At 46.8% G+C, this 20688-nt stretch overlaps 2 protein-coding genes across 9 annotated transcripts in view; both read left to right on the top strand.

Annotated features, from left to right (window-relative positions):
* Window positions 1–3342, top strand: part of ERGIC1 (endoplasmic reticulum-golgi intermediate compartment 1) — a 102830-nt gene extending 99488 nt beyond the window's left edge. For all 5 annotated transcript variants that reach the window (XM_045501227.1, XM_045501235.1, XM_045501208.1 and 2 more), the window contains one exon: window positions 1430–3342. In XM_045501227.1, coding sequence (XP_045357183.1) covers window positions 1430–1537 — 108 coding nt within the window. In that variant the 3' untranslated portion in view covers window positions 1538–3342. The remainder of the gene's footprint in view (window positions 1–1429) is intronic.
* The window catches only part of RPL26L1 (ribosomal protein L26 like 1), a 65912-nt gene that overhangs the window by 3481 nt on the left and 41743 nt on the right, over window positions 1–20688 (top strand). For all 4 annotated transcript variants that reach the window (XM_045501260.1, XM_045501251.1, XM_045501281.1 and 1 more), the window contains exons 2-6: window positions 1628–1633; window positions 9247–9261; window positions 9666–9842; window positions 17126–17266; window positions 18013–18188. In XM_045501260.1, the coding sequence (XP_045357216.1) occupies window positions 9675–9842; window positions 17126–17266; window positions 18013–18141 (438 nt within the window). In that variant the 5' untranslated portion in view covers window positions 1628–1633; window positions 9247–9261; window positions 9666–9674 and the 3' untranslated portion in view covers window positions 18142–18188. The remainder of the gene's footprint in view (window positions 1–1627; window positions 1634–9246; window positions 9262–9665; window positions 9843–17125; window positions 17267–18012; window positions 18189–20688) is intronic.

Genomic DNA, 20688 nt, shown 5'->3' with positions numbered 1-20688 from the left:
AAATTCATTTAAAGTTGCCTTGCAAATCTCCTCTGAAGTTCTTTTATCTTCCATCATCCACACTTTGATTCTATTATGGAACCAGAAAGCAACCAATAGGTAGGCCAGGAAATTTTGAGTAAAACAGAGCATTATTTTGATGTGTCACAGGTGGAGTTCTGGCACAAGCAAAGATAGGAATTCAGTTAGGTGGAGAGTTTCGTGCCTGAGAAGCAGCAGAGCATCCTGTTAAGAGTGCAGACTCCCAAGTTCGACCCACTAATCACTGTGGTATTGGACCGGTGATCCAATGTCTCTGTGCCTCAGTTTCCTTAGCGGTAATATTTGCGTCAGAGTAGTACTTCCTAGGGTTGGCCTGGGGATGCAGGGAGGAGGGAGGCACAAAGTACTCAAGCCCCACCTGGCACAGAGAAAGTGCTACGTAAGCTGGTTTGTCCTGGTTATTGCATTTGATCGTGTGGCCAGGAGTTAGGAAGTACAGCATACAGGTGACATTCCTTGTCATCCCCCCTACTGCAGCGGTTCTTAACTGGGGGCAGTTTTTACCCCCGGAGACACTTGACAGTATTTGGTTGTCACGACAGGAAGGAAAGGGTACTACTGGAGTCTCATGGGTGGAGGCCTAAGAGGCTGCAAATAAACATCCTTCATTGCACAGGACAGCCCTCCCACAACAAAGAATTTTCTGGTCCCCAAAGTAAATAGTGCCGTAAGAAACTTGGCCATAATGTTAAGCTTTCCGGTAGTGCCAGAGGCTCCCTCTCTTCTGTAGCTCTTGCCCTGGTTGTACTTTTGCATTTGTTGGTATGATTATTTGATTACTACCCATCCCACTGATCTCCTACAAGCTTTGGAGAGTGAGAGATTTATATCTCCTTCCCGTCCATCCAGGCCAATGCTGCCTATTTGGCCCACCCCGGATCTCAGTCACAGGCAGCGCTGGGCCTGGACCTGTCAGAGCCAGGTTCAAGTCCCGGGATTGCCACTTCCTGGCTGTGTGACCTTGGGCCAGTGGCACTGCCTTTCTGAACCTCCATTCCTTCATCTGCAAATGGGACTGTAAAAATCTGATAAATTTAGAGTGGAAGTTAGGACCACAGGCTCCAGGGTCAAGACATAGTTGAGTTCAGGTCACAGCTGTGTTACTTCTAGTGTGAATTCAGTTACCTAACTAAACCTTGGTTTTCTCACCGATGAAACGGGTCTACTAATCCCCTTCCTCATTCAGACGGTTGGTATGGGATTTAAAGGAGCTGCTGATGGTTACTTTTATTGTTATTAAATTCATCATCCAATAAGTGGGTTTTGTTGAACCCTGCATATGTTCCAGACCCCATTAGTTACGGGGCAGAGCTCGTGATTTGGGAGGGGTCTGGCCTGGCGCTCCATCCGGTGCTGACCTCTGACCCTCCCCCCCTCGCCCTTTCAGATCTGTGCCATTATCGGTGGGACCTTCACTGTTGCCGGCATTCTGGACTCCTGTATCTTCACAGCCTCGGAGGCCTGGAAGAAGATCCAGCTGGGCAAGATGCATTGACGACCCGCCAGCCCAATGGCCGAGGACCCCGGGAGACTGCCAGCCCTGCTTCCGGCCCCCCATCTCCTCCTGCCCTCTTATCTGGCCCAGGATCTGGCTGCATCCCAAAGTGGGGGTGGGGGGAGGCAGGGGGCGGCTCACGGTTTCGCAGCTACCTCTTTTCTCCATCTTTAATTTGACATGAATTACACTGCCTGAAGTCGTGGTGCCCCTTTTCCTGGGGAGCCCCAAGACCACCACAGTCAGGCAAGGGAGGTGCGGGGATATTGGGGACCACTCCTGGGAGGGCTGCTGTTCCTTCCCTCTTAGGGGAACAGCCCAGATTCCACGTCGACCAGCTCACAACCAGGCTTTGACAATCTCGAAGCTCCCACCATTTGGACGCACTAATCACTTGGCCTCTCCCCTGGGGAGCCGGCCTGCAGACCGGGGCTCTCAGCTTTGGACCACACTGCCCCCGGGTACCTCCACTCTGCGCCTTCAATAAGGATGGTACTTCCCAGACAAGTCCCTGGGATGTGGCGCTATAGGTGGAACCCTCGCCTTTGCTCCATCCCTTCTTGTCCATCTCAGAGCTCAGGCTCAAGTCCCTCACCCCCACCCATTTCTTTTTCTCCTGAGAAGCAGACGCCCAGTTGTTGGGTAGCAGCGGTGGAAACTCAGGTCTGCCCGTTGGAAACTGGGCGGGTGGCAAGTTCTCCTTCCTCTCTTCACCTTGTTTCTCTGAAACCCCATCCCCACCCCCACCAATGTGCCTCAGCCCCTGTGCTGTGTGGCAGCAGCATCTCTTGGTGGAGGGGCTGGTTGTCACTGGGGAATCATCCTTTGAAAACCAGACATGGTCTGCGCACTCATGTCCAGATGGAAGGCATCCTTCTCTGCAGCCCTGAAATAATCATGTCTCACCCTCTCCTGGACAGTTGCCATCAGTCCCAAGGCCTTAGGTGGGGCAAGCAGAGCAGATCAGCCCTGTCTTTGGACATCTACCTTCCGGGCTTCCAGCGGGGGCACAGCACTCGGACTTCTCTGCAGCTCAGTTGTGGCCCACTTGCCACTGAGGTCCCCCCCCCCATCAGGGGCCATATAGGTTCTTGGTCCCTGGGGACAGCTCCATTGTCTCCCCACTTGCTCCTGAGGTGGGTCCCTACCCCGCTGCTCACCCTCATCCTTCCCCTTCAGTCCGGAAAGGGAGCTGCAATGGTCCAGGCACGAATGCCACCCCGGGGGAATTTTAGGTATGCCCTTGTGTCCCAGGGAGAGAGCCGCCTGCCTGTTTTCCATTTATATCAAGATTGTTTGCATACTTTTGTAATTAAGGGGAGTGTCTGGTGGAAGTTTTTAAATTATCTCTATGGATAGCTCAAGTCTCTGCCATTTGTAAGTTTTGGCTCTGGATTCCAGTTAGAAAAGTGTACCCTTCTGCATACGAGTTGACTGATGTTGTGAGTGCAAACTGCATTTGGTTATCTCTGGTATCTGTGGCCACTTGGTTGGATTTTTTTTTTTTTTTTCACCTTCTGTTCCCCAGTTGGAGAAAGGAGTCTCTGGTGTGTGAATACCTGCACCTGTAGAGGGTGGGCAGGGTGGGGTGGGGAAATGTGTGGCATGCACATGAGTTGAAATTCCACTTTTATGCTTTTTTTCAGAAAAAAAAAAATAATAACTCTTGAGGACATGGGGGATGTCAGTTTCCTATGGAAGAGACACCTCTGACCTGTTATTCTTATAAACAATCTCAAGGGAAAAAAATGGTTTAGTTCTTTCCCCACTCGTTGGGTTCAAATAGATTAAAAGGCTGATTTTCAAAACTGTTGTGCGTTTCTTTCTACTTGATTGTGGCTGGGTAGCCTAGAGGCTGGGCACACAGTCAGAATGGAATTTAATTCTAGAGGAGAAAAATGGGGAAATGTGGAAAAGATCCGTGAGGATGATTGGAAAGTCAAGATCTCTTGCAACCAGCCCTTCTTTATTGAATCCCTACAGAATATTCCTGGATCTGCCATTTTCTAGCTGTGTAGCCTCGGGTCAGGTTCTTAACCACTCAGTGCCTCGGTTTCCTCAGGTGAAAATAGGGAGAGTAATCAAACAATCAGGGCTGCTACAGAAGTTAAATCTATAATATGCACAAGTCACACTGGATCAGAAGGAGCTTGTGGATGTGGCAAAGGGGTATGTGGTAAATTTTCAAAAATGGGAGTTGTTTCATACAGGTATTCCAAAATAGAATATAGTCTCTTTGAGAACAGGGAACAGGGCTAACTAACATGTTTAACCACAGCTTTGAACCAAGGGCTGCAATAAATTAAAGGTGTTTCATAAATTCTCCCTGATTTCCAGGGATCTGGCAATCCTTGTTCAGACTTAATCTCAGCAAAGGGGAGACTGTCCCAGCTCTGAAAAGGAGATTGACAGGGCTATTTACCACCCTGCTCTCGGCTCTTCAAGGCCCTCACCTGGAACAGCATGAACGTGGATCATTCATCAGGGATGAATGTGGCAGTGAGCCGCTCTGCAAGAAACTTCACGGATTCTCTCTGTAGCATCCTGATACTAGAGTTCTTGTGACACTCAAAGCTGAAGGTCAGGAGGAATATGCTGCCGGTGGTCAATTACGTGTCTTCCCAAACCTTTTTATGCCAGCCGTGCTTTATGCTGTCATGATGTGATCAACCAGTGAGACAGGATTGAAAAATGAAAGAATCGGGGCGCCTGGGTGGCTCAGTCAGTTAAGCGTCCGACTTCGGCACAGGTTATGATCTCACGGTTCATGAGTTCAGGCCCCGCATCGGGCTCTGTGCTGACAGCTCAGAGCCTGGAGCCTGCTTCAGATTCTGGGTCTCCCTCTCACTCTGCCCCTCCCCTGCTTGTGCTCTCTCTCTCTCTCTCAAAAATAAATAAACAAGAAAAGAAAATTGAAAGAATCTAGTACAACTAAGTTGTACACTTTGCAGAGACCTGATAAAGGTGAGTTGCCACCCCCCTCCTCAAAATGCTCCCAAATTAGATACGAGCAAGACCTCTTACTAAAAAGACCTGGGAAGAAGGGGTGCGGGGGAGGGGGGCGTCCTTGAAGATTCTGTACTCACATGGAAAGGGTCTAAATTCTCCCTCCACATTTAAGGAACCCAAAACTGGAACTCTCTCAAGTTGGCTTATGTAAGGACATGGTTTATGCAAGGAAAGTGAAGGAAAACTCCAATGGGGAGGTTTCTCCATGAGAAAACCTTGCTCCAGGGTCAAAAGATTGGCAAATGTTTTTTAAGTGGACGTAAAACATTTAAGGTATGTGTCATTTGTATGATTTCTCTCTTAAACCAATTCTTTCAACTATCTAACCAAGAGCAGATTACAGCGTTTTCGCATAAGAGGATTTCTCAATCGGGGATTATAGAGCAGACTCGTAGAGGGGGAGTTGATAGTTTGGGGGACATGGTGGCTCGGGCAGAAATGGCTTCTTGCGGGGCGGGATTGGGGTGGGGGGGGCTTGCAGTTGAGCAAGGGGCGAGGTTACAGAGGTGCATCAAGGAAGAGAGAAGCTCAAGTCCTGCAGCCCATGCTGCCTGAGGTGGGCAGTGTCAGAGTGGGTGTGAAGTTTGGGGAGAAGTGTCTTGTAGCAATGGGGCTTGGAAGTGGCAGCTGCATTTCTTACTACTCTATGTCGCAAATTAGTTCTTGATTCTTGCCAGAGACAAAGATACACATTTTCTCAATGTGGCAGGCCACCGGTAGTCCTAACGCCTTCCTAAGAAATGGGCTCATTAAAGACCTTTTTCCCTCCCCAACAGTTGTCTTTGGTCAGTCGTGTAGTGACGAGGCCATGCACTTTATTCTGCCCAAAATAAGTTGTTTTTATCTTAACTCATGTAGAAAAAGCTACCCACGGTTGGGCATTCTCCATGTGCCCGCAAGGAGTGATCGTTCAGTCCTGCCCGGTGGAAGTTACCTCCTTTTTACAAAGGACAAGACAAATTTAGTAACTTTTCTCTGTCACACAGCTGGTAGGTGGCAAAGTTGGAATTCAAACTCCTGTCCGCCTGACTCTGGGTTATGGTTCTGCCTCGGTCCCCAAGGTCATCTTGTCCATATCAAAAGAGAAAACTGATCCCCGCCCCCCCCCCCCAAAATGGGGGAAATTGAAAGTGGTGAGGGTACTTTGTGTTTTGTTTCCTTCTTTCTAAACAGCCTGCAAGGAAAGCTAACTTGAATATTGGAGATCTTGTTAAAAATCTAAGGCCCTTAAAACATGGTTTTAATTACACAAATAAGACATGCTCATGGCCCCACTGGAGGAAAATCAGAAAGGCAAAAAGTAAAAAAAGGAAAAATTAAAGGGACCCCTGATTCCACTAGCCAGAGATAATCATTGTTAACATTTTAGTCATATCCTCCCACAAACAAAATGGGATCATGCTGTTAATATTATTTTGCGGTTTACTCTTTTCCAGTAGACATCCTCCTATGTTACTGATAGATCTCATCATGATCTCTAGTGGCTACAAGATAACAATAAGCATGTTGAGTATGTAATCGTGGATCATGTTCAGCCTGTTCCCATCTCATTCGGAACCTGTTTTCTCACCTGCAAAAGGGACCAATTCAGGGGATTGTTTACCAGATTAAGTAAGGTAGTGTTTGTAAAACTTAGCACAATGCCTGGCATTAAATGCGCAGCCAAATAAGATTAGCCATTGCTATTCATTCATTTAATAAACAACAATTTCTACCATTAATTAAGTGCTTACTTTGTGCCAAGGCTTGTGCTAAGGGTTCATTTAATTCTGACACCAAATCAATAATGTAAGTACTATCATTATTCTCATTCCTCAGGTGAGGAAGGTGAGTGACCTCTAAGAGGCTCAATATCTTACCCAAACCTACACAGCCAGGAAGTGATGGAGATCCAAACCCAGGCAGTCAGAATCAGGGCGCACATGTTTCCCCACCACACCACCCTCTACCTCAGAGGCATAAAAATATTTCCCGGGCGTTTCCTCTGTGCTACCACTGTATTAGGTCCTGGGGCTTCTATACCAGTTCCCATGTGTGTTACCAAGAGTGGACATGGGGCAAGATAGTAGCCAAGCCCACTAAGTCCTCATTAGAGTGACAAAGCCTCAGGCTCTCAGGGTCTTATCTGGTGATGTCACTGCACCTGTCTTAATTTTACTGAGCCATGGGAGAAGGAGTGTCCAGTATCGCCTCCCCACCTTGGTTGATCATGAGTATACCTTGATTATCCTGGGTTGTAATGATCTGTCCTCAAGGTTGCCCTGCACCAGTGAGGTTCTGCGCTCCTCACTGTAATCAGGGGCTAGATAGATCTTCCTCCTCCCCAGAGCTCCTTGATCTAGGCCCATACTACGGCTAAATTACTAGTACCTATCAATAAATTAATGCACAAATGGATGAATATTGGAATAAATGAGTAGGCAAATGAGTTATGCCAGTGAGTGACTAAATGAACTTATGGGGGAGGGGAGGTAAGGGACCTTGGGTCTGATGAGCACTGTAAGGGCTGCTTGAGAAGAACCCTCTGACTTTCTATGTGCAGTCGGTCATAACAGCTTCTATTCCTGCCTTCCCGTGGTGAGTGACATTTTTTTTGGTCCCAACTTTGAGCTATAACGGACCTATAACCTTATGAGTTTAAGGTTGAGTTGCTACTGCAAAATGATTGCCACAGTAGCTTAGTTAACACTTCATCACCTCACATAATTGGCATTTCTCCTTTGTGGCAGAGACATTTAAGAAAGTCTTCCTTTCTTATGCTTCTCCCTCCAACCTCCTTACTCTTGGAGTCTGGGGCACACACAACGGGTGGCTTTCCAGTTGCCACTGCCTCAACAAGTTTGGCACCGCTCACCCTAATGCCCTGGCGTCTACAAACAGCCCGGATGTTGGCCATCCTCCCTAAGTCTGAAGGCCAGAAGTCTCCAACACTGACTGCAAGCGTTCTAGAGTGAAACCTAAAATAGGACCCATCGGGTTCAGGGATCAAGGCAGATGCCCTGGCTGATCATGAGGCAGAGTAAAATGCTAGTGTTTAACAATTGCGTCACCATATGCCTGGGGACACTAATAAACGGAGAGAGCAGGGGACCTGCTTGAGTCTAGCAAGACAACCCTCTCTCTGAATTTCGGGGTGCCTGTTGATTGAGCACCACAACGTCTTCTGACATGTGGCGTAAAGTAGGTGCTTAATACATATGAACTATGTAAACTCTATGAGCAGAACGAAACCTTTCATTCCCAGCTGCCTCGCGCGCAGGGTGTCTCAGGCTGACTGTCCGTAGGGTGGCGCCCGCGTCTCCGGGCTGTCTGCCTGGGAGGGGAGGCGGGGCGAGGCGGGAACGCGGGGGGCCGAGTTTGGGGCTGGAATCCGGGGGGGGGGGGGGGGGGCGTGGCCGGGATGAGCAGGGCGGGGCAGCGGCCACAAACTTGCAGGCGAGCTCTGACTGCCGAGGCCCCAGCTGGTTTTTCCCCAAGGTGCATTGAATGTGTTTACTTCAAACACAAAAAGCTTACTGTTTGCGTCATCGGTAGTTAATGGTGAAAGTCTGAATGTGAGGACTCATGGATGTGAGGCCCGGCTTTAGGGCTGGCCTGGAGGAAGCCCCACACATAGGCCTCTGCTTTCATTAGGAATAACGGCTTACTGTAATTAAGAGCTATGCGCCAGACCCTGTTCTAAACATTCCCAACGGATTAGATCACTTAGTTCTCATAACAACTCTATGAGGCACCTACTGAGATCATCCCCATTTCACAGATGAGAAAACTGAGGCTCAGAAACATGCAGGCATCTCCCCAAGATCCAGCCACGGGAAGAGGCACTTGGGTTCAGGTCTGACTCTACAACCCCAGCCCTCCCCAACAGGGCTAAAACACTGGGGGAAGGTTTTGCAAGACCAGGTGGTTGGTTCTCAACGCCCTATTGTTGCATCTCAAATTCTTTGGGTGGGCAGGACGAGGGTAGTGCTTGCTTTAAAACCCCCACTTACCACTGCGTGGTTTCTTACGACTGTGATGGAGCACAAAAATTTTCATTTTGGGGGCGCCTGGGTGGCTCAGTCGGTTGAGCGTCCAACTTCGGCTCAGGTCATGATCTCGCAGTTCGTGGGTTCGGGCCCCTCGTCGGGCCCTGTGCTGACAGCTCGGAGCCTGGAGCCTGCTTCAGATTCTGTGTCTCCCTCTATCTACCCCTTCCCCGCTCATGCTCTGTCTCCCTCTGTCTCTCAAAGATGAATAGACGTTAAAAAAAAAAATAGTTTTTTAATTAATTTTTTTTTTTTTTCATTTTGAACAAGCTTCTCAGTGTTTCTAAAGAAGCAAGTCAGCCGATTGCATCTGGATCATCAGGAATGCTCAATATGCCTCTCGGCGGAGGGTAACACAGGCAAAGAAAGTTTGGGATGAGAAACAGACTATTGGTGTACCTATTTTTAACACACCAATAGGCCTCTGTTGCAGGCCCTACAGAAATATGCCCCTTCTCCCCCGCGGTGCCAACTCTTCGTGGCTTCTGGCTTGGCCCCCCGAAAGCGGCATGGCCCTGGGGTGGCTCCCTTAGAATGAGGCACTGCGATCCCACCCCAAGTCGCAGGGGGCGCCATTCAGTCTCTTTCTGACCGGAAAGGGACTCCGCTTCCTCTCTACGCTTGCGCGGCAAGGAAGGCCTCACTTCCGGCCTTGCGCGCGCGCCGTCTGAGCCTAACTGGTGCAAGGTGAGTAGAGAGAGGCAGGTGTTTTGTCCGAGTGAGAAGTGCTCCGCCCCATTGGATTCTTCCCCAACGTGCCGCGGGGCCGCCCGTCTCCCCAGAGATCTCTGCGTGACCTCCAAGCATGCATTCTTCTCCAGCCGCCCAAACCTTCCTCTGACAGTGAGCCTCGAGGCCCCACTGCCGCCCTGTTCCCACGACTCCTCTTTTCAGGCACGCGCTCCCCACGCATGCCTTACTGTGTCACAGCCAGACCCCTCATTTGCCCCATTGTCCTCCCTCCGTCACCTTCTGAGGCCATCTCCTCCCGTAGAGCACTTGCGCAGGGATGGGAGGAGTGTCCTGGATGGAGAGCGGGCCATGGTACCCGACTGAGCACCCATCACTCCTTCCCGCGCCTCTTTTTGCAGACGGCCAGCATGAAGTTCAACCCCTTCGTGACCTCAGACCGCAGCAAAAACCGCAAACGCCACTTCAATGCCCCCTCGCACGTGCGCAGGAAGATCATGTCTTCCCCGCTCTCCAAGGAGCTGCGGCAGAAGTACAACGTCCGCTCCATGCCCATCCGCAAGGACGACGAGGTCCAGGTTCGTCTCCCTCGAGCTCTGGTTATCCAGAAGCGTGTCACTCTGGTGCCGGCTTTGCCTAAGAATGCCATGTGTGCTTGGACGTGGGGGAGTCGTAGACTCCCATGCCGCCAGGCCCCTGGCAAGTAACCTTGCAGATGTGTCCACAGCCCCCAGGGTGTGCCTACCCAGATTAACCGAGAGCATTCAGATACAATTCTTTAGTAATCATGATTGTTCAGTAGTATACCAGCCAAGCAAAACTTTGCTTTTCGGTTTAGTCCGTTGGCTCCAAGTTTGCCAGGCATTGCTCGTGGTGGCTCTTTGAACCAGCATCTCCAGGGGAAAGTGCTACGATAAGAGTAATTCATGTTTCAGTAACATTGGATTTAGTGGAGGCTGGGCGTTTGGTGGCACTGGATTTGGCAGAGAGAATAGAGAAGCAGCAAGTCAGAAGCATGAAGTCACGAAAGAGAATGACCCATGTGAGAGAGTGTAAGCCTTCTGTTCTTCCTAGAGCTTAGGATGTGTGGTAAGAAAGGGAGTGTGGGGAATGACTGAAATAGACAGGGAGTGGATTGAATATGTACGGAGCGGATTGAATATGTACGGAGCAGGCGCCGTTCTAGACCCTCTCCAATCTGATCTCTTTCTTACTACTTCATAGAAACTGTTTTTGGCTGAGATCAGTAACGTGGTTATGACAAAATCCAGTGGACGCACCTTGGTCTCATCATCCTTGACTTTTTCAGCAACATTTGGCATAGGTAGCACTGCCTCACTTCTAGAAATAGTCTGTCTTTTTGGCTCCTGTGACCATTTGGGCTCAGTTTACTTCTGCCTTCTCAGACTCTTTTGCTGGCTGTTTCTCCTCTGATCTCTAAATGCTGGAGTTAGTCAGGGCCTGCACCTGGTCTAACATCTCATCTTACCTACATTGTCTGCCTGGGTGATAATACCTGCTCTGAGAGCTTTACATGTCTGTCCTATGCTAACAATTCCCTCTTTTATATCCCAGCCCAAACCACTTTTCTGAGCATAGACCTGTAGATATGACTATCCGCTGAACATCTTTCTTTTAAATTTTTTTTAATTTTTAAAAAAATTTTTTAAACGTTTTATTTATTTTTGAGACAGGGAGAGACAGAGCATGAACAGGGGAGGGCCAGAGAGAGGGAGACACAGAATCCGAAACAGGCTCCAGGCTCCGAGCTGTCAGCACAGAGCCCGACTCGGGGCTTAAACTCACGGACCGCGAGATCATGACCTGAGCCGAAGTCAGCCGCTTAACCGACTGAGCCACCCAGGCGCCCCACATCTTTTTTTTTTTTTTTTTTTTTTTTTTTAACTCATAGTCGTCCCAGGGGCACCTGGGTGGCTCAATCGGTTAAGTGTCCAACTTCGGCTCAGGTCATGACCTCACAGTTCATGAGTTCGAGCGCTGCATCGGGCTCTCTGCTGTCAGTGCAGGGCCCACTTCGGATCCTCTTCCCATCTGTTTCTCCCCCTCCCCCTCGCACGCTTGCACTCTCCCTCTCAAAAATAAACGCTTTAAAAACCTCATGTCGGCTCAAGCTTCTAATCTGGGAGTGCTCTTGATCAAAAAACTGCTACTGCCTCTATAATCGGATTCTCCTCCCATCTTTCACATTTCAGTAAGCAATGCTTTTTCACTTGCCTATGCCATAAGCCTCTAAATTCTAACATCTCTCTCTCCCTGACCCATTTCTACTCTGTCACTTAATCTTATTGATTCTGTCTCTAAAATGTGTCTTGAATCTGATCACTCCTTTCCATTTCCATTTCAGTTCAAGACTTCTCCAGCTTCTACTCTTAATCCTGATCAGGCGTTCTTCACAGAGGGGTATTTTTTGCAAATCAGATTCTACTTAAACCCTATCAGTGTTGCTTGATTACTTACTATAAACCTAAAATCATTGACAAGGCCTTGTGTGGCCCAGTCGTGGTCTACTTCTCCAACGTCACCTTATTCTCTAATGCCCACCTGCTCTGTAGTTCAGACATACTGACCTTTTCAGGTCCTTAAATGCACCTTGATCTTTCCTTCCTCAGGGTCTTTGCCCGGAATGGTCCCTCTGCCTGAAGTGCTCTTCCTTCTCCCCTTTACCTGACTAACCCCTCATTTTTCACTGTTACCTTAAATGTCAGTTCCTCGGAAAAGCCTTCCCAGATACTTTAACCAGTATTCTATCGTAGCATCCTCTATTTACATTTCTTTCATAACAGTGAACTCAATTTGATTTTATTTCTTTTTAAACTGAGGCATACCGGGCCCATCTGCACCCCCCAAAGGCGTGGCTGCCCCGTGGGCGTCACAGAGCCATGAGCACGCGTCCTTCAGCCTGGAGTAGCTGGAGTTCATCTTCCTCCGGACTCTGTTCCTCGACAGCCACCTGTGCCAGTGCCTGTCTGCGCTCATCCCTGAGCCCAGGATCCAGGTGTGGTTCCAGAACAGGCATGCCGAGTCATGACATCACAGTGGGAAATCCTTTCAGCCTCGGCCAGGCTGGACCTTTTGCTCCACCACTCTGCTCATGGAACTGAAACGAAATGATGGAAGCCCTAGCTGCCTCTTGAGATAGATGTGAACTGCCTGCCACATCCCCGCACGGTTGGAGAGGGCAATCTCTGACCCTGACTCTCAAGGTCAGAATTTTGAAACCTATTCTCTCTCTCTGAAGGCACTGATTCAAAGCCGGACTCATGGGAGGAACACATCTTTTCTGCCTTTGATAACTCTTGAGGATTCTAGGCAAGTTCAGGTTAAGCTCAGAGGAGCCATGACTAGTAGCCAAGGAGACGCTCATCAGAATACTGTCCTTTCTGGCTTCTGTGTTAAGGTCACAGCTGTGTTCTCCTCATGAGGGTTTTGCCAGTTCTCTCTCACCTGTGAAGCTGCCTCACCTTTCGCCTGTGAACATTTACCCTTGCCCAGTTCTTGTTTCTCTGCGATGCGCTCCCCCGAACCCCCCCTGAAGTTGTGGCGTTCATTTTGACACATGCATCTCCAAATCTGCACATTCAATTTGATTTATATTCCTGCTCCTTCTTGACGGTCCTCTTGTCTTTTGGGCTGGTTTTTCGGAACTCATTATCTCCACAAGAGCACTTCAGCTTGACCCAATTTCCACTTGTGCCTGACAGCTGCCGCCTTCTCACGCTTCCTCCAAGGCTTGCACGTTTAAACGTACCCTAACCCATCTCCTTCAACCTCACGCTGTGCCCAGTATTTACCACTTTTTTAAAGCAGCCTGTCGTCTCTACACTCGTTTGTAGCTCCCAGGATTCTGTATCCAGATTATTTCAAGAGTCCCCTGCCTCTAGCTTCTCAACTTTTTACACATCACTCTCTTTAGAAATCTGTAGTAGCCTCCAGTTGCTACCAAATGATGAAAACCTTTTGGTTACTTTCCCAGACAACTAACTGACATGTCTGGCCAACAGGGCAGTTTTTCAGATCTTCTTACGGTCACCTCTTCACAATGTATGTCTCAGAGCTCCCCCATCCCATTTGGGCGCCAAATGAATACTTCTCTCAAAACACGTGAGATCTCTCCCCCCGACCCCCGACCCCCTTCTGAAGCCTGAAACTTTCTGTAGTCCTAATTTTTGTGCCTGTTACTTCAGTCATTCCAGCATCCCCCTTAGCACTTATTATTATACTTCTGTGCCATGTTGGTGAATTACTCAGTGGTTCGACAAATGAAAGAAAAATACATAAAACTGAGGCATAATTTACAGACAGTAAAATGCACAGGTGAGTTTGGGCACACGTAAAGCCATATAGCTGTCATGGCAATTATGATCCCAGTCACTTCCCATGTGCCCTGTTGCAGTTAGTGATCATGTATTTGCGTGTTTATTAGTTAACTGCTTGCTACCTATTACATTAAGATGAGGCCAGAGAGCTTCTCTTTTTTGTTGCCTGACCTCAGTGCAGAGCCTGGCACCCACAGGGGCACAGCCACTATTTGTTGGATGAATGAAAAAAATTATTGAGCGGATGGAATTAAGACGTGAAAGAAAGAAAAGGAGGGCAGAGAAGAAGATGTGGCCATTTTTTCAGTGTCTGTGAGGTGTGAATTGTTTCCCTTGTAGATAGAACCTGAAACTCTGGTTCAATAAATGAAGAAAATCACGTCTAGGCCAGGAATCCAGGTCTGACTCCACCAGAAGAGTAAAATGGTCGCAAGTGGGTTTGTTAAAACTGCGTCTTCTCTTTTGGGATCTTCCAAATTTCACATACTTTCTTTGTCTGCTCAGGACTACCTGTCCTGCTTCACAGAGGAAATTACAACTATCACCCAGGACCTTTCAGAACTCCTGTTCCAAACCCTCTAACTTACCTCCAGTTCCACCCCTGCGTCTTTGTGCTTTCCTATTGTGTTGACAGAAATGTTCCTGTTTCTGTCTAGAGCTGATCCACTATATTCAGTGGCCTTCCATTCTCTTAGATTCTTCTCTCCATATCCCCTTTCTGTACAGTTTCCTTTAACTTTTCCTCCATACTTGTTCCTTTTCATAAGCATTTAAACACATTCGTGTTTTCCTCTCTTTAAAAATAAAAAAAATTATCACTTACCTTCACATCTCCCTCTAGTAGATATTCTCTGTCATCCTCTTCACAGCCAGGTTCCTTGGGACTGTTTTTCACCTTCACCTTCTCTATGGGGAACTCATTGTCTTACTGTAAATGCCTTCAGTCTCTGCTCCACTGAAAGCACTCTAGCCATGATCACCAGTGACCAGCTTATTGTCACATCTTTTCCTTTATCCTTCCTGCAGTTGACCATTCCATGGCATTTGACAGTGTCTTCTTGGCTACTATAACCCCACAGTCCCCTGGTTGCCCATTCTCTGGCCACTTCAGTCTCCCTTATGAGCTCTTCCAAAATGTTGGCTTTTCCTCGGATTTCTGCATTCTGCCCTCATAAGACCAGCTCCCTGAACCAAATCAGGTTTCTGAATTGCCATCTCTGGATGACTCCCAGGTCTTTGTTGCTGACCCAGTTGGTCTTCCAGCTATGTATAGAATTCTCTACTAGAATGTCACGAGATGCCTCAAATTCATCGTGTTCCCAACTAAACTTTTTTCTCCTAACATGTATTTCTTCCCGCTCTGGGAAAGGCATATCCATCCATCCAGTTGCCCAGCCAGACTCTGGGTACCATCCCTGTCTCTTCTCTTTTCCCTTTCCAGGCCAGTTAGTTTAGTCTTACCTTGTCCCTCTCCTCATCTAGTGTTTGTCCAGTTCTGTTTAACCGGGTGTTCCTTTGGACTTGTTTTATTAACATCTTTTCTTGAATCTTGATGATGGTTAAGAGAGGCTATTTCATAGACTTTTCCATGTAAAAGTCTCTGGTCATAGAGAGTATGGTGGAGTTCCAGTGAGGCATGATCTTCAACCTGAAAATCACCTTGGTAAGTAAGTTGAACAATCTAAATGACATTTCAGGAGTATTGAGATTCTCTAGTTTTTTAATACATGTGGTATTTCCTCTCTGTTTATTATCAGCATCAGCTATATCATGGCTCCTCTTTAAGAGGCTTCTGCCTTCAAGGAAACCATAATCTAGTTAGTTTTGAATAGCATTGGAGTGTGAGTAGTAGATTTTTAGTACATGAAAACAGCCCAAGAGATTTTAACATTTTTGTTTTTTGTGACTATAAAATATTTGTGTTAATTATAGAAATCTTGAAATTTGAAAGAAAATACATTTTTTTTTTTTAAGTGTTTATCTTGAGAGAGACAACTCAAGGGCAGACAAGCAGGGGAGGGGCAGAGAGAGAGGGAGAGAGAATCCTAAGCAGGCTCCATACCATCAGAGCAGAGCCCGATGTGGAGCCCAATCCCATGAACTGTGAGATCATGACCCTAGCCGAAATTAAGAGTCAGACACTTAACTTACTGAGCCACCCAGGCGCCCCTGGAAGAATATACATTTTTTTTTTTTTCAACGTTTTATTTATTTTTGGGACAGAGAGAGACACAGCATGAACGGGGGAGGGGCAGAGAGAGAGAGAATCACAGAATTGGAAGCAGGCTCCAGGCTCTGAGCCATCAGCCCAGAGCCCGACGCGGGGCTCGAACTCACGGACCGCGAGATCGTGACCTGGCTGAAGTCGGACGCTTAACCGACTGCGCCACCCAGGCGCCCCAGAATATACATTTTTTAAAAAGCCATGTGTAATTAGGGTGTCTGGGTCAGTTAAACCGTGTTGCACAACAGGTTATATTCACTCCTGGCTCAGTCAGTTGAGTGTCCAACTTTTGATTTCATCTCAGGTCATGATCCCAGGGTCGTGGGATCAAGCCCTTCTGAGCATGGAGCCTGCTTAGGATTCATTCTCTCTCTCTCTCTCTCTCTCTCTCTCTCAAATAGAAAAGAAAAAAGAAAAGATCATCTGTAATCCTATGTTGGCCTAATGGCAACAATTATTAACATTTGGATATATTTCTATCCCATTGTGTTATATGCCATATATATGAAACATACAAGATTCAGACTATATTTCATATAAAGCTTTGTTTTCTTTTTTTTTTCCTAAAGGTCATATCTTGAGCATTTTGCTCAGTGATAAATTATTCTTTGAAAACATGGATTTTAGGGGCACCTGGGTGGCTTAGTCAGTTAAGTGTCCGATTTTGGCTCAGGTCATGATCTTTCACAGTTGGTGAGTTCAAGCCCACATACAGCTTTGTGCTGTCAGCATAGAACCTGCTTTGGATCCTCTGTCTCCCTCTCTCTCTGCCTCCCCTCTCCCCCGACCTTGCTCATGCGCACACATTCTCTCCTTCTCTCTCAAAAGTAAATAAAACATTAAAAAAAAAAAAAGAACATGGGATTTTAAATGGTCGCATAAGAATCTCAGGATGCTATCTTTAACCATTCTTCTCCATTTAGATCTTGAGAGTGATTATCTTTTTTCTTAAACTTTACTTATTTTTATTTAACTGAGATATAATTGGTATATAAGATTGTGTTAGTTGTGGGTGTATAGTGATTTACCTTTTTACTCTCCGGACTAGTTCTGTGATAGCCATTCTAGTTCAAGGAATTTTTTGTTTTCAGATAAGAAAAAAATTGAAGTGAATTTTCACCTGACTTGGAACAACACAGAGCAGATTTATACCCCCAAAAAAGCTAACTCTCGACTGCCAGGGTTAATCTGCTTTGTACAAAAAGTTGTGTGTTAGTCTGTGTGTTCCTGATAATTAATTTCCTCACGGTGATGTTCATGCATGCGAATGGGGGAAATTCTCTTCTGTATTTTCTCTTAGGTGGTTCGAGGACACTACAAAGGTCAGCAAATAGGCAAGGTAGTCCAGGTGTACAGAAAAAAATATGTCATCTACATCGAGCGAGTGCAGCGTGAGAAGGCTAATGGTACAACTGTTCATGTGGGCATTCACCCCAGCAAGGTATGGCGGGACTGAGTGGCGGTAGCGGCTGGGTAGTGTAGCTTAGTGCTGTTGTAAGTTCTCAGTGTGTTGGTAGTGTCTACTCAGGTGGCCCAGGCAAGGCCTTCTAGAGGGAGGTGGGGCAGGCTTGATTGATTCACTGGCTTAGTCATCAAGGATCCGTATTGTTTTCTTACCTGTTTTATCATCCTCGGTGAAGGTTCTGCCTTCCAGCAGGTTGCAGGAGGGTTCCAGGCATCCCTCTCCTACTAGATAACATCCAGAGGGAGGAGAGGGAACATCTCTTCCTGTGGCCCTCACACCCACCTGGCAGAATATGCTGTTCCTCATTTGCACTCCATTCCATGCACTGTATTGTAGGGTCTTTCTCCTCCAGAGTTTCAGATGAGAGCAGGATGGTTGGGGTCTTACTTATCCTTACGATCTCTATTGCCTACTAGCTGGTGGGAATGCTTTTTTAAGCAATGCGCTTTTCAAGCGATGTTTTTTAAGCAATGCGTTTTGCTGGCCAAGGGATGATAAACAAACCAGAAACATGTTGGTAGTATAATTTGTTTGTCCCAGCCCAAATGATGGTTGATATCACTAAACTAACTGGTCTCATAGATCCTCAGGAGTTGGGCAGCGGAAGGAACCAAACTGCTATTGTTGGGAAAAGTTCTGCTGTACAGAATAATTATATGGTTATAAATCCTTTCCACTTAAAAAAATAAATAAATAAAGATTTATTTTCTCACTCCTAACAGGTAGTTATCACCAGGCTAAAACTGGACAAAGACCGGAAAAAAATTCTTGAACGCAAAGCCAAATCTCGACAAGTTGGAAAAGAGAAGGGCAAATATAAGGAAGAACTTATTGAGAAAATGCAGGAGTGAATATAACCTGTTATACAACCACAGTTTAACTGTATATTTTTAGTCTGGTGTGTATTCCTTTGAAACTTTTCAAGATGTCTGTCAAACGTTTCCTTCCTGTTTTGTTGTTGATAATGTAGCTTTATAAATCTGCTTTTGCTGTTTTGATTAATAATTTTATGAACAATAGTTGAAAATGTCTCCTAATTGCAGAGGGAATTTGCATTGTTTTGTAGATAAAATCCATCTTACTATGAGTTCCTTGATGCCATTCTTTCATGTGTTTATCACGTACGGAGCAGCAAAATAGCAGTGGTAGGATGGCTGTGCTCCTGCCTGGACCCTCATGCTGATGGGGTGGACAGGACAGGGCTCTCGTCCCTAATTCAGGGGTGTGTCCCACTCAGTGATGGTCATTATGTGAACTGGCACATACAGGACTGAGCTCACTCAGTGGCTGGTGCTGCTTTGCACGCTTATGTCTCAGGTCTCGATGGATTGCCCTTTGGCCAGCTTCCTGTCCCTCGTGCTCCAACCAAGCCAAATGGCATGCAGCTCCCTGACCAAGCTGCCCTTCCCAAGGTCTTGACTTTGTAAGTGTATTTCCAAGTGACTGAAGTGTCCTTCCTCTCTCCTGGGGCTAACTCAGGAAACTGACAACAGCCTGTAGGCAAGATGTGGCTCACAGATTATGTTTGTCCTTCTGTTGTTCTCATGATTTCTTAGAAGTCAAGTTCTAACACTTAAAACTTGAGAGATTCCACAGAGAAATCTGGATCTTGCTTCATCTGGTTGCATGGGGCCCTGATCCTGCATAGCGTCATTTGTGTGGAGCCCGGGGCTGGCTGCTCTATCCAGTCTGCTCTGCCCGTGTACCCAATTTGCCTGGCCCCCACTGGCATCTGCGTTTTACACTCCAGGTCTAACTGCAACCAAACTAATATGAGTTCACTCCTTGGTGAGTTGCAGATAGAGACTATACCAGGTGGAGTTGTGGTTTTGGTTTTTGTTGTTTGGTTTTTGGTTTTTGGTTTTTTTTTTTTTTTTTAGAGAGAAATTGAAAATTTTAAGCAGGCTCCATGCTCAGTGCAGAGCCCAATGCAGGGCTCGATCCCACAGCCCTGGGATCATGACCTGAGCCAAAATCAAGAGTCCGGACGCTCAATCGATTGAGCCACCCAGGCGTCCCAAGGTGGAATTGTTGTACAACAGAAACTTATTTGCAGCAAATAAGGAAATCACTTTGAAATCTGTGACCCCCTGAGTAGGAGTGAATGGGTTTCTTTCATTTAGGGTTAGGATGGATATTCAGAAAGGGGAGTTTCAGTCATTATTGTAGGTAGAGGTGGGTATAAGGTCATACACTTGTCTTAAGGAAACCTGCTTTTTTAGCATTGTCTGTTGTGTTAATGAAGTTTGTTTCTACCATGGGTGAAGATTTTAACATTCTAATGAAGCAGAGGTAACTGTTGGACCTGGGGAAGGGGTTATGGGCCTGCTGAAGAGCCATAAACTGGATTGGGTCTTGGGCTCCTTATCTTGGGGAAGCAGTGAAAGGCCTTGCTTACTTTTGAAACAGCTCTGGGAGTTTTGCCACTGATTCATTATCTCTGATATGGTTAGGCTACTTCCTGGCCTAGTTGAATCTGTTGTTAGTTTTTGCATTCTCATTCTTCCCTTAAAGTCCTTAGCTATTGAGTTTTTTACATTTCTTTGTAATTCTGACACCTTGTAAGTTCTACAAGAAGTGTGCTAGAGCAAGAAGAGATGCTTGGGGGTACCTGGGTGGCTCAGTGGGTTAAGTGTCCAACTTTGGCTCAGGTCAGGATCTCATGGTTTGTGAGTTCAAGTCTCTAATTAGGCTCTCTGCTGTCAGCGCAGAGCTTGCTTGGATCCTCTGTCCCCGACTTTCTCTGCCCCTCCCCTGCTCAGGCTTTCTCTCTCAAAAATAAATAAATATTAAAAAAAGAAGAAGAGGGGCGCCTGGGTGGCGCTGTCGGTTAAGCGTCCGACTTCAGCCAGGTCACGATCTCACGGTTCGTGAGTTCGAGCCCCGTGTCAGGCTCTGGGCTGATGGCTCGGAGCCTGGAGCCTGTTTCCGATTCTGTGTCTCCCTCTTTCTCTGCCCCTCTCCCGTTCATGCTCTGTCTCTCTCTGTCCCAAAAATAAATAAAAAACGTTGAAAAAAAAATTTTTAAAAAAGAAGAAGAAGAAGAAGAGCTGGTTAGGCATATATCATAGAAAATAGCTGGGACCTAAAATGACTTTTCTTTTTCTTTTCTTTTCTTTTCTTTTCTTTTCTTTTCTTTTCTTTTCTTTTGGTTTATTTATTTTGAGAGAGAGTGAGAGCAGGGGAGGGGCAGAGAAAGGAGAGAGAGAATCCCAAGCAGGCGCTGTGGTTTCAGCACAGAGCCCAGCGCAGGCTCGAACCCACAAACAGTGAGATCATGACCTGAGCTGAAATGAAGAGCTGGGTGCTTAACTGACAGCCACCTAGGCACCCCCAAAATGACTTCTCTTTCTTTTTCTGGGCACCCCTAACTGTTTCTGCTTACATAACTTCTAGTT

Source organism: Leopardus geoffroyi, chromosome A1 (genome assembly GCF_018350155.1).
Source record: "Leopardus geoffroyi isolate Oge1 chromosome A1, O.geoffroyi_Oge1_pat1.0, whole genome shotgun sequence".
NCBI lineage: Eukaryota > Metazoa > Chordata > Mammalia > Carnivora > Felidae > Leopardus > Leopardus geoffroyi.
The sequence above is the reverse complement of the archived record's forward strand: the minus strand, read 5'-3'. Positions and strand labels throughout refer to the sequence as shown.